Below are 14,352 nucleotides of genomic sequence, written 5' to 3'. Positions count from 1 at the left end.
TCCCATGTGTTTATATTGAATGGAGGCCATGGACTTCAGATTTAAAAAAATTTTATACTCAGCAAAAACAGAAAATTAAATTTAAAAAATAGCATCTAAAAACACCAAATACCTAGGAATATGTCTAACAAAAGATGTATAAAGACCCCGACAGAGAAATTACAGATCCCCAAAATAGAAAGATATACCATTTTCATGGATTATAAAACTCAATAATGTTAAGATCTCAATTCTCCCCAAACTTATATACAGATTCAGTGAAATTCCAATGAAAGTCACAGGAGGATGTTTTGGATATTATGTTGATTCCAATATAGATGGACATGCAAAAGCTGAGGGACATTCCGTATCCAATATTAAGAACTGATATCAAAACAGAGTAATTAAGGAAGTATGATACTGGCAGAAGGATAATTAGACCATTGGAGCCGAAAAGTCCTGGAAACAGCCCACACACATATATAGACAGGTGATATATGACAAAAGTAACCCTGCAATACAACAGAGGAAAAACAAAATAAAACAGAATTCTATCTTCTACCTCATACCAAACACAAATATTCCAGACAGACTGTAGATCTAAATGTAAAAGGTAAAATAAAGCATTTCAGGGTCTTGAAAAGGTATTTGTAGACCCATGTTCACGGCAGTATTATTCACAGATAGCCAAAGGGTGAAAGTATGCCAAGTATTTGACAAAAGATAAATGGACAAACAAAATGTGATGTATACATACAATGGAATATTATTCAGCCTTAAAAAGGAAGGAAATTCTGACACATGCCTTAACATGTATGAACCTTGAGGATATTATGCTAAAAAAAATAAACCATTCACAAAAAGGCAAATGCTGTATGGTTCCACATAAATGAGGTATCTAGAATAGTGAAATTCACAGAAACAAAGTAGAATGGTGATTGCCACGAACTGGAGGAAAGGGAAATGGAGAGCTGTTTAATGGGTACAGAGTTTCAGTTTTGCAAAATGAAAAATCTGTATTCAGTTTAGTTAGGTTCATAAGATGTGATGGTGGAATCTGTAGTGACCTACAGAAGGATGTCAGAACCCCAGCAAGATAAAGAAAATGTCTACACAGGAATATGGCAGCTTTGGTAGCCCTGCACAGGGTGCTAGAGTCCAAATGGAGTGAGGAGAGCAACTTAGTGCATAGTACCAGAGCCTGAAATGAGAAAGGTGTTCAAACAGGGAGCTAGGGACAGCAGCCTAATATAGAATCTTGGAGCCTGATAAGGTAAGGATGGCATTCACATGATGGGTGTCAGTAACAGCAGCAACAGAAGAGATTGGTCACATACAGGGGAGATTAAGAAAATATGTTGAGGATAATGAGAGCCAACTTACTATCAGAAAAGGGAGTTACAATTATAGAAAGGAAATTATTGAATGAACCCTGTTGTGTTAGACTAAAATTGGAGATATCCACGTGAACTCATGGTTTTAAATATATAAACTTTAAAAAGCAATATAAATGTGTGTGCACATGTGTGTGTATGCATGTTTACACATACATATATTCCCTACCTCTGTCCAGTGAGAGGACTTGGAAGCAGTGACATTCCCACAGCAGTGTATATACCTAACACCCAGATACTGACTTCTGTATATCATTCTCTACTAAAAGAAACCAGGGGGAAAGAAGAGAGAAAACACTGATTTCAGGGCTGGGGCAAAAAAAAGTACAAGGTAAGCCTAAAATATCTTATATCAGAAAACAATGACATGCTCAAAGAATGATAGAATTATATCAAAAAGACAAAGAAAATAGTTTGAAAGCACTCTCACTGGCCAAACAGGGAACAATTTGTCAAAAGAAATAATGATAGTATTATAACCCATCAAATAAAACAGGAATTCATAAACCCATTCTGTTAGAAATAAATAGGTTGAAAATCTGATGAATAAGATAGTTACATGGTTTCAAAGTACTTTTCCCATAATATGCTTAATACAAAGAGAAAAACATTATCTTTAAAGAAGAAACTGCCAGAAGCCACTTTAATCAAGTAAAAAAAGTCAGAAGACAAACAAACGTTATGTGTCACCTGCAAGGAGGCCATCAGTAAAACAAAGCAACACTTCTGTGGTATTTCTGACAGAAATACAGGACCCAAATTTAATAATAAGGAAACAGCATCAGATAAACCCAAATTGAGGAATCATTCTACAAAATAGCCTATAATCTTCAAAAGTGCCATAGTCATGGAAGGTAAAGACGACAGGAACTGTTCCAAGACTGAAGGAGACTAAGACATGACAACTAATTTCAGTATGTGACTCTGGATCAGATCCTTTTGTTACAAAGAACATTATTAGAACAACTGGCAAAGTTTGAATGGGTCTAAGGGGTTAGATCTGCAATTAATTCAGAAATATATTAATTTCTGAATTTTGATGGTTGTGTTATAAAGAATGTCCTTGTTTGCAGAAAATATACATTAAGCATTTGGTGATGATGATGTGACAACTTACTCTCAAATGGTTCAGGAAATGTCATTTGTGTTGTACTTTAAACTTTTCGTAATTCTGAGTTGATTCAAAATAAAATATTAGGAGAAAGAGAATGAACTGCACTGGTAGTTAGCAAACACTAAAAATAAAGATAGTGGTATTATATATATGTATACATACATACTCTTGCCTGGAAAATCCCATGGACGGAGGGGCCTGGTAGGCTGCCGTCCATGGGGTCGCTGGGAGTCGGACACAACTGAGCGACTTCACTTTCACTTTTCACCTTCACGCATCGGAGAAGGAAATGGCAACCCACTCCAGTGTTCTTGCCTGGAGAATCCCAGGGATGGGGGAGCCTGGTGGGCTGCCGTCTATGGGGTTGCACAAAGTCGGACACGACTGAAGCAACTTAGCAGTAGCAGCATACATATATGGAGTGTGTATACACACACTCCAATTAGGGTAACTATCAAAGATGTATTCGTTTGCCGTGTGTGTATGTTTGTGTGTATGTTCGCACATGCGCACACTTAGTCGCTCAGTTGTGTCTGACTCTTTGTGACGCCATGAACTGTAGTTCACAGCTCTGTCCATGGGACTTTTTGAGCAAGAATAATGGAGTGTGTTGCCATTTCCTCCTCCTGGGGATCTTCCTGACCCAGGATTGAACCAGTGACTCCTGCACTGCAGGCAGATTCTTTAACCGCTGCACCATCAGGGAAGCTCCATTAGTTCGCCATGGCTGCAGTAAAAAATTACCACACACTGAGTGGCTTACTGATGCTGCTGCTAAATCACTTCAGTCATGTCCGACTCTGTGCGACCCCACAGACGGCAGCCCACCAGGCTTCCCCGTCCCTGGGATTCTCCAGGCAAGAACACTGGAGTGGGTTGCCATTTCCTTCTCCAATGTATGAAAGTGAAAAGTGAAAGGGAAGTCGCTAGCAACCCCGTGGACTGCAGCCTACCAGGCTCCTCCGTCCATGGGATTTTCTAGGCAAAAGTACTGGAGTGGGGTGCCATTGCCTTCTCCGTGAGTGGCTTAAAGCAACAGTAATTTTTTATTTGACAGTCCTATAGTTTTGAAGTCTGAAATGGGTCTCTGAGCCAAAAATCAAGGCCTCAGCAGGCCTATGTTCTTGTCTGGAGGCTTATCCTTTCCTGCTTCAAGAGGCTGCTCACATTCCTTGGCTCATGGTTCTCTTCCCTCCTCTTCAAAATCAGCAACAATGGATTGTGTTCTCACATATCATCACTCTGACCTCTTCTTCAGCCTCCCTCTTACATATTTAGGATCCCTTGTCATTACACTGGGTCCAATCTGGATTATCCAGGATAATCTCCCTGTTTTAAAGTCAGCTGAGGGACTTCCCTGGCAGTCCAGTGGTTAAGAGTCTTACTTCCACTGCAGGTGGGAGCACAGGTTGGATCCCTGGTCCAGGAACTGAACTAAGATCCTGCATGCCACATGGTATTGCAAAAAAATTAAATCAGCTGATTAGCAACCAAATTTCATCTGTTAAATCCCCTTTGCCCTGTAATTTAACATATTCACAGGTTCTTGGGATTCAACTGTTGTGAATGGGGGCTCAGGGGATGGGGCATTATTCTCCCTACCTCAGAGAGTTTCCTTTACTCTGAGATTATGTGTTTTCTATTTCTATGGCATTAAAAAGCTCCTTTTTTCATTTATAAAATGATGGTGCTGACAGTGGTGCAACTTTTTCAAGCACTGGTGGTACAGCGAAAAAAATTGGTAATTCTATAAATCCTGTGTAGATACTTTGTAGCCACAAAATCTTGTGACTACTTTTTCTTTTTTTTTTACTGATTCCTTAAATGAAAAAATTTGAAAACAAAACACATTGTTTTCCCACAAAAGAACCATATATTTGATGAAAGATCCGTACTGTATTTTCCAGAATATAGGGAATAGATCAATAAGAAAAAGGCAATTAAAAAGAAAAAATTAGACCAAGCCCTGAATAGACAGACCCAAAAGAGGATATCTGAACAGCCAATAAACTTAAAAAAGTTAAGAACCTTCTTAAATAATTTTTTAGGTACTTGACTACAGCAGCTATTAAAGAAATGCAAATTAAAAGTCTGACAATATCATTCACCTACTAGTATGGCTAAAGTGGAGAGAGACAACAGCAAGTGAATGTTACAAGAATGTACAGCAACTGCAACTGTCATATGGTGCTGCAGAAAGTATCAAATGGAAAAAATTCACAGAATCTAGTAAAGATAAAAATACCCTATGATCCAGCAATTCCACTTCTAGGTATATACCCAACAGAAATATGTACATATTTTCAAGAAAAGACATGTACAAGATTACTCACAGTAGCCAAAAACTGGAAATAACCCAAACGTCCATCAACAAGAGAATGGCTAAATAACTGAACTGAATTAACACAGCAGAACACTACAGAGCAACAAGAATGAACACACTACACTTAAGGTAACCTGAATGAATCTTCTTATGAGGGACAAAAGATGCCAGACTAGTATATACACTGGAAAGATTCTACTTATATGAAGTTAAATATCAGTAAAGGCAAAAACTAATCTATAGGTATTAGATAATTGTTATGCAGAAGTGACCACTGTGTAAAAATTCAATGGACTGTATTCTTATGATTTCTTTAAAAAGTGTATTTATTTTACTTCAGCAAAACCTTATACAGACATATACCAAGTACACTAGAATATTATTCTTGACTACAAACTGGATTCAATCGAAACTCCCTAGCCTCCCAGTTTATCTTTTCCTTCTTGTCTGCTATGCACCTTATGTTCAAATCACGTGTATCTACTCACTGTGCTGACCATCTCCTGATCTTCTGGCCTTTACCCAAACTACTCCCTGTTCTTGGAACAGCCACTTCAGAAACAAGTCTGCAAAATCTATATATTCCACAAGACCCAATATGAAGCTTTCTTCTTCAAACCTTCCAAAGCTCTTTCCAGTTAAGGCTAATTTCCCCTCCCTTAAATTCTATAGCACTTTGCGCCTCTACTTTGGCACTTACCAAAGTGTGCCTTAAGAGAGATTTATAAATGCTTGTCTTCTCAACCAACTGTGAAGTTCTAGAGAAGACAGACGTTTTACTTAACTTTGTGTCTTCATCTCCTCCTGCCCCCATAACCACCTCCCTCCACACGTAACATAATGTTTTGCACTCAGATTATGTTTATATTTTTATCAAGTCATGGTGCAGGCCAACTACCATGGCCTCATTTCCAGTTGTCAACTTTTTGCCAAGTACTTCTAAACAGGAAAATGCAGTGCTTCAACACAGTTGAGAACCACAGAGTTCTAAACTTCCAGTGAAAACTTTAGATACATACAGTGGTTTAAGTAATATAATTTATCAATTGTGTTAACATATTCATGGAAGTTTACAATTTAAAATGAGCTTGGGGGTATGGAATGGGAGAGAGAAAGATCCTTATTAAGTAGGCAAGTCCAACAGTTAAGACTTTTCAGTTAACAAAATGAGGTGAGTGAGATGTCTATTCAAGCCATCACTGCCAGTCCACTGGCCAGTACACCTGCTACACTGCGCTCCATGACAAAGTGCAGGTCTTCGTTTGGGGTACTTGTTTTATAAACATATACATTTTTTAAAGTTTAAACATAAACATTAAATATATTAAGTTTTAATTTATCTGATTAAAAACAATACATATTCACTGTCAAAATGTAGAAAACATTAAGGAACGTAGGAAAAAGAAAAACAACTAAGTAATGCTTTTTGTGCTGTGTGTTTCCTAATAGATCTTCAGATGCCATTAAATATTTTGAAATATTACCCATAATCCACCATTTCACAAGTAACCACATTAACAGTTTAGTGTCATACTTCCTGAGAGGTACAAGGATTTATGCATCCATGCTGCAAAAACATTATCCACACGCTACAACTCTGTTTCCACAATTTTTCAGAGAAAGCCTGAAAGTCTTCCAGACATCAGAAAATATCCTTGCTCCCCTAAGAGTAGGTGCAGAGAAGGGGTTATTAAGAGCTCTAAACCTAGCACCAAGGGAGTTGCTAAGGCGCTATGTATGACCTTGGTTCAAATTCTGTTACAGTTCAACTTCTGTTACAAATGCTGTTGGAGCCACATCAACCTTATCTTTCCCAAGTACAGAAAAATAGTATTGTGATACTGATGAACTTTTCAGGTTATCACTGTGGATTAAAGTCAAGATTCTGATTACTTCTTTTTTTTTTTTTTTCCCAGTCTCTGCTTTATTACAAACTCGGGCTGCGTGGTAGACAATACACTGGACACCGGGAAGAGCCTAGGCCGAGGAAGGGACAGGGCTCGAGGGGTGCGGGAGAGCATTCTGGGCCAAAGGCGAGGGGCTCAAGGGGAGGGCCTTGGCCAAAGGTGTGGTTGGGTTGCAAGAGTGAAGTGAAGTTGCTCAGTGGTGTCTGACTCTTAGCTACCCCATGGACTGCAGCCTACTAGGCTCCTCCGTCCATGGGATTTTCCAGGCAAGAGTACTGGAGTGGGGTGCCACTGCCTTCTGATTATTTCTTTTAACACTTTTTTTTTCTACATAACATAATACAGAGAGACACACTACATTAGGTGTCATTCGGCAACCAAAATGAGAAAGTGCTAGTCAGAATAGCACCAGCACAGTAGTTGTAAGAGTAAGCATTTTACCATTCTTCTACAAATCGAGTATATTAGATTATTATAGACTATTATTACCATAGTAGATTATTGTGCAAGTTGCTCTCTCTTCCACTCCTTCTATGGGCAACGTATACTTTCCCACCTCCTCACTTGACCCTGTGACTTACTTTGGTTAATGGAATATCAGCAGGTACCATACAACCAATGACTGAAAGGAATCTGAACCAGTGGTCTTGCTCTCTTGCGCCTCTACTATAGCTATGAGGACAGCTCAGCCTGGGAAGTCACTGTCTCTTCAGTCTCAGTCTCAGAAAAATATGTGAAACAGTCCTGAGTGAGCAGCCAAATCCAGAGAAACCCAACAAAATTCAGCCTATGTCATCCAATGTTCAGCAAACCCACATGTTCTTGAGAATAAATATCTATCATTATACTGCCATGACATATTGTGGGGTTTTATCACTCAGCAATAGCAATCGATACAATGATACTGTGGCAACTTCATTTCCTAATAATTCAAATCATCAGAAAATCTGTATATAAATCCGGACAGTAATTCTCCACTCTGGCCCATTTGGCCAGGAAAGAAATATGCCATCATATTCCACGGTTTCTCTGAGCCTCAAGGATGAAATACAGTGTAGGTCTCAAGTCAGACTGCCAGGATTTGATCTCAGGCTTCTTGCTAAGCAGAGTGACTTTGCACAAGTTACTTAACCTCTCTGGAATCAGTTTCCTTATCCAAATATGGGAGCAACAATAGTACTGAATCTACCTTACAGAATTATTGGGAGGATTAAATTAAACAACAGTATATGTAAAGAATTTAGAACAGCAACTAGTAAACACTAAATAAATACATATTAGCTATTCATAGCTGATCATATTTTTCAAAAACAAAGAAAAATAAACAAACAAAACCCTCCCATTTCTACCATGTTTATCCTATAATCGACACAGACAGAATCAGGTCACAAGCCTGGGAATAGGAAGACAAATGTACCTGAAGGGAGAGCCAAATCTCAGAAAGGAGAAAGAAATCAAGAAAAAATTCCAACTCAAAATGTTTACCTTAAGCAGCCAGGAATTCTCTCCCAGTTCTGTGACTTTTGCTCCTCTGCTCCTCATCCCCACCCTGGCCACGTACAAAGGCAATCCAGGAACTATGGTGGTATGGTACTGCCCCAGAGAACAAATCACATTCTTAGTTCAACATTACTCTCAGTATCTAGTCCACTGTTGCTATCTCTGAGTCTTCTATAAAATGTTCTAGTTTAGTTTCAATCAGACTTCAGAAAACTAAAGGAAATTATCCAGTGATAATTCCCTCAGCACAAGGTGAATCTAGTAGAATACTAGTTGAAGTGGTAAGATCAGGTGGACCTCTCCCATAGAGATGGTCTCCCTCCTCCACTGCTGATGTTAGGATGATGGATTTGATTTATGAAGAAGGCAGTTTTCTTTATAGTGACCAAGACTGTTAAACACTGGCAAATATTTACTACTTCATCCACAATGAATTCTTATTATAAACATTTAGAAAGCACTTTCATGCTATATTAAAATACTGCTAGAAAGCACATGGTATCTTAAAATATTTTATACCACAAAGATTATTTTTTCTTTATTTCTTCTTTTTATAAATTGTAATGCCATTTACCACAAATAATTTTATCTATACATGATCAAAATCTTACATCATGTCTCATTTCCCTTTAGAAAGGGAAAAAAATTCTTAACTGCTTCCTTCCTTAAGGATTTAAACAATACATAAATAATATAGAATAATAAGTAGTCTCCTTTGAAAGTTCACTTTCTAATTTAGCAATAAAAAATTTCTGGCATTCATTCAAAGTAGAAATTTTACTCCACATTTAGTAATTCACTTCCAGTAACTTACTATGTACATCTATCATAAACATGAATCAAGAAAATGAGCACAAAGAATTATCATTAATTTGTAATTTCATACTCCAATGCCTATATAAGAGTATTCAGAAAAGAAACTGAAGGCTAATTTAAATTGAGAACAGGTAAGAATCCACTTGGCAATGCAAGCGACACAGGAGAGGCAAGCTTGATCCCTAGGCCAAGAAGATCCCCTGGAGTAGGAAATGGCAACCCATTCCAGGCTTCTTTCCTGGAAAATTTCATGGACAGAAAATACTGGTGGGCTGAAGTCCATGGGGTCGCAAAGAATTGCTGAGCATACATGCAAGAGAGATTAATATACAGAAACTCTGACAAACTAAGAACTAGCTTCAAATGTTATCCAACCAGCTGGTAATCAATCTGATTTAAAAAAAAGTCCATCACAGTGAAAAATCTGAATACTTATTTTAAAATGCAATTTCTTGTTTTTAGATATATATAGTTCTCAAGCAAATAAAAGTTCCTGAATCATATCAATTCATCCAGTATTATCTCTACAGTAACATTATTAAGACAAGTCATGCAGGAGATCACAATAGTTTTTTAGGAAATTAATCTCAAAAATGAGATGTCTCCAAAGCATTCCAAGTGTTAATAGCCACAAATGTGGCTGATCCCATCTGTATTTTCAGCCTGAGCATCCAACTAGAACAGCATCTATGGTAGCCAGACTCAAAAGGTCCTGGCCCCCAGCAATTTCCTTCTCTCTGTTCCTGCATGCTACTCTTTTTGTCTACAGGGAGAGATTATTTTCCCTCCTTCTGACTCTGGGCCAGCCTTTACTGTCTCTGACCATAACAACATTCTCAACTTCCAAACCTAGGACTTAAGAGAATTGGCTGGCTTCTATTTCTTATCTCCTGGAATGCTCCCCTTCTTAGAACCCAGACACCATGCTTTAAGGAAATCCAAAAGAAGGCCATGTGGAGAAAGGAGGACAAGAAGGCCTTGGTGCTAGCTGAACTTGCAGACAGTGGCCAACGTGAGAAACTGGCCATTTTGGGCCAGCCATGAGAGACTGTGGCCATTTTGAACATTCCAGCCAACACCAAGCGAAACAGAAAATGCACCAATCAATGAAAGATTTATGTTTGTTACACAGCAAGTTAACCTTTACACTGTTTCACTTATCTATCAATAAAAAAAACTATTCTATACATCCTGAAATTATTTCATCCATGTGTCAAATTTCCCTAGTTCTAAGATCCTGAGACCAGTTTATCCTGTCCACTTAAAAATAAATTTCAAATCCATCCTTCAACTTGTCATATAAATAGATAAAATACAGAAGGATAGACAGATATAGATATAGTACAGATAGTCAAAGATAAAGTTTAAGTCTAGACCATGTGTGAATTATGGTCAAATCTGAATCGGTCTCACTGATAAGGTTTTATTATAAAAATTAATCAAATTACTACATCAATACAGTAATGAGCAAAATTCATAAAAGAGAATATCCATTTCATGTTATTTTAAACAAAATTTTATATTTTCTTAAACTGTAGAAATCAGGGCATCCTATACAAAAATTGTCATTCACACCTCAGAATTGAGGGAAAGGATAGGACAAAATAAAGCCAAATACTATATAAAAATTTCAATATGATTAAAAGGATAGTCTTTTCCATGTGTACTGTGCATTAATTACCAGGTGCAAGCACAAATAAAATATCTTCCTATCTCAAATGACTAAGTAAACAAACATAACAGGGTAAATGGGACCAAAGGCAGGTTGTGACTTAGATTCATAATAAGACTGTTACTGAGGTGAAAAGCGCTTCCCTGGTGGCTCAGATGGTAAAGGATCCGCCTGCAATGCGGGAGACCTGGGTTCAATCCCTGAGTTGAGAAGATCCTCTGGAGAAGGAAATGGCAACCCACTTCAGAATTCTTGCCTGGAGAATCCCCATGGACAGAGGAGCCTGGGGGACTATAATCCATGGAGTCTCAAAGAATCGGATACAACTGAGCAACTAAGCACAGCACTGAGCTGAAAAAGAACACCAAATCTTTAACTCTCCATTCCGTTTCAGTTATTAAGGTGTCATTCTTGGTGACCCTTTTCCAGTTGGCCTTCTCGCAAACAGCAGCCATTAACAGCAGGCAAGGTCAAAAATGAAAGTAACTAAAATTGAAGAAAAATTGGTTTCTCCTTATGGAAACTGACTCAACATTTAATAATGTGTGGTGTCCCAAAAGCTTCAAACTACTCATGGCCATCTCTAGCTCTAACTTTAACTCAATCAGGAGACCATTATCAAAACAACTCACTGGTACAAAGCAGAGATCAATTGGTTGAAAATGTTCCTAGGCTGAGGTCTATCAGGGAGTAAAGAAGATGATCTCATAAGGTCCCTTTATGATCTGTTAAAACCACATTATTCCATAAATCTGACATGTGTCAAGATTAGGATTGAGTCAACCTCTAAGCAGAAAAACAAAAATAAGCAGCTGTCACTTTTCTTACTTAAATCTAGAAGGTGGCTGTACATACAAAGCAACTTCGTCTCACTTCTGAAGTCCAAAACAATTTCGAAGCCTCTTAATATTTTAGAATTTCAACACTGGGCAGAAACTCAAGATCTTTCTTCAGGTCTAATAGTATTTTGTTAAAGATACACTTGAACGTTAGTTAGGCATTTTAGAAAGCACTAATACAAAATAAATAAAGTTATAGTAAATTTGACCAGACTCTTAAATTATATTCTTGTAAATGCAGCAGTTTAAACCCTAAATTCAATTAGGTTAGTGTTCATGGTTTGTTTACATTTGTTTTGGTATCTAAGGCAAGGACACAAAACAACTATCTAACAACAGAAATAAAGATTTGGAGTGACAGGTTACAATTACTTCTGAAAAAGCAAACAGACTGCAAATAATATCAATGGTCCCTATGGACACCAGTTAAGACAGAAAGAAGTCTATGCATCCCATCATTCTTTAGCTGTAACCACAAAGTCTGGTTTTACATCTGGGATATACAAATGAAGCATCAGATTAAATGCATCAAATAGCTATACAAATGTGCTAAACATACACATATCAAAAAAAGAAAAGCATGATACAAAGTTAAAGAACTAGACTCCCAAGGATTAAAACTTCAACCTAAAACTCCTAAGTAACTACTAACCCTGACATCTATTATTCTCCACTATCTGCATTCCCCCTTTTATCTCCTGAATTTCTCCAGTGATCTTATTACTTCTTATGGGTCTTTGGATGCTAATCTGCATAGCCTTTCCATTCCCAGAAAGTGATACTGCACCTGGTCTCCACATTTTACTGTCTCTACGATAATGCATTAAGCTTTGGTTTACACTATTAGATATTAATTTCGCCCCTAATCTCCTGTACCTGGATTTCCCTAACCAGTGAACCTCTTCTGTCTTCTTTCAAACTAGAGGATGTATACCCTTTCCTGATACCTGTAATTCTGGCATCTATTCAACCTTTTCCCTTTCCCAAAGACTGTCATCACAGCCCTAGATCCCTGTCCCCAGTCCTTTCCTTCCTAAGTAAGGCCTAGTTCTTCCCAGAGTTTGTCAACATTAGTTTGGCCAAGCTGGGATTGTACCCTGAAGTCAAAGGCTCTCTTTCCCATCTCACTCTACAAGACTGCAAGTCTCCCACCAGTCCTCTCTCTGCTCTACCTTAGATTCATCCGCATCCAGCCTTGCCCGTTTTGCCCACCCACCTCCCACTCCCAGTATCTTTCCTCCCACTGTCCAGCGTTCCCCTTCCCCACTACTGAATGAACCTCTTCTCCAGGGCCTCACCCGTAACCCTCACACCGGCAAGGCCCTGCCAGCGGCCTCACGGCGTCTCTCCTCCTGGCCTCCTCAGCTCTTCAGTAACTGTCCCTACGCCCCTTACTCTCCAGGGCCCCGCGCGCCCCAGAGACCCCTCCCCGATTAGGCTCCCGCTGTCACTTGGCCTCTCATCCACAAGATGGCGGAGCTGCTGCCCCCACCCCCGGGTCCTCTCCGCAACCCCTCCTACCTCCCAGAAGCTCCCGTCCCGTCCCTCCAGCCGCCCCCGCCGCCGGCCTCGGCCCAGGGTCTCGCTGCGCCCTCCTCCAACGGGCAGGCAGCCCAGGCCCGAGCCTCAGGGACGCCGCCAACGCACCGCCTCCACAGTTCCCCGGCCTGCACCTTCTCCTCACCATAAACTTGAGCGCTTTTTCCTGCAGCACCGCCTCGGCCGGGTCCATAATCGCCAGGGGCCACTGGGTCTGCACTCCGCCGGGGCCGCCCCCTTGGTGCCAGGCCGCAGCCAACGCAGCGCCCGGATCCCGCCTCCTCTTCCTTTCCTCCGCCCTCTTACCTCTCAGGAACTGGCAGGGGGGGGCCAGGGAAGACAAGGTGTCCTTTGCGCATGCGTGTTACCCGCTGGCTCACGGGATTTGTGGTTCTGGAGCTTCCTGAAGCAAAACGTGACGCCACACCGCGAACTGCAACTCCCGCGGTTCACTGCGGTAGGGTCGCGGTGTCTCCCAAGCCAAATCTAGACAACTGACCGTCAAGTAGAGACGATCAGCGTATGGGAATCGTAGTTTGCAGCCTCTAGAGCTGAGAAACGGGAGGGGCATCGGTGTCTCCGTGGTTACCGAGAGACGCCAGTGGCGACTTGCCGGGCAATTGATATCAAGATGGCGACCAGTGCCTCACCTGTAGCCCAAATACTGGAAAAAGCTGTGAGAGGACAGAGACGTTAGGGCCTCCCTAACTGTTGTTCTAGAGCACTGGACGCCCCCCAAATTCCTATGTCTGGCGTCTGAGGGACGGATTTCGACTGAGACGCTGGACCTATGGGCACCTAGCAGTAGCTTCATGCTGAATTGCAGAGTTTCAAGGTCCTCCTAAGTCATCGCGCCACACTTCCACCTTATTCTAACCCACTATAGGTCAGGGTCTAATAGAACTCGACTCAGAAAATTCTCGGGTGTTTAGCACTCAGAAACCATCGCCGGCTACTGCTAACCCTGAGATGTTAAATGGGTACTTCCAAAAGGTCTTTAATAGTGGGATATAATGGCCATCCAGCAAATAAAGCATGTAATATTTAGTTTGGCCTTAAAGGGGACTGTACGAATTTATTTTGGAAATCAGCTTACCGTAAAATGCGAAAACACTAGGGTTGTGCTAAAGATGACAGGCTTGTACAAAATATCTGAGTTCATAAAATAGGGAAATAGCTTTTCGTTTATAGGGAAATCTTCCACTGTAAATCTTATTCATTTGTTCATTCAACAAACAGCACATATAACCGTGTGCAGATAATTGTGCC

General features: G+C 40.0%; 1 protein-coding gene across 29 annotated transcripts in view; it reads right to left on the bottom strand.

Annotated features, from left to right (window-relative positions):
* BTRC (beta-transducin repeat containing E3 ubiquitin protein ligase) overlaps positions 1-13,401 on the bottom strand; it is a 170,371-nt gene extending 156,970 nt beyond the window's left edge. For 10 of the 29 annotated variants that reach the window (XM_086377321.1, XM_086377332.1, XM_086377333.1 and 7 more), the window contains exon 1: positions 13,229-13,401. Coding sequence is in view for 16 of the 29 variants with exons in the window: in XM_086377318.1 (XP_086233444.1) it covers positions 13,229-13,276 (48 nt within the window). In the remaining 13 variants the exon portion in view is untranslated. Of the gene's footprint in view, positions 1-8,202; positions 8,311-12,842; positions 12,938-13,065 lie in introns of those variants that run through there. The other 19 variants (XM_086377338.1, XM_086377315.1, XM_086377320.1 and 16 more) reach the window with 4 other exon arrangements.
* Between the last annotated feature and the right edge of the window lie 951 nt (positions 13,402-14,352).

Source organism: Bos grunniens, chromosome 26 (genome assembly GCF_055505025.1).
Source record: "Bos grunniens cultivar Pamir isolate PY7600 chromosome 26, Bosgru_T2T1.0, whole genome shotgun sequence".
Taxonomy (NCBI): Eukaryota; Metazoa; Chordata; class Mammalia; order Artiodactyla; family Bovidae; genus Bos; species Bos grunniens.
Note: the sequence above shows the minus strand (reverse complement) of the source record. Positions and strands in the feature narration are given on the sequence as shown.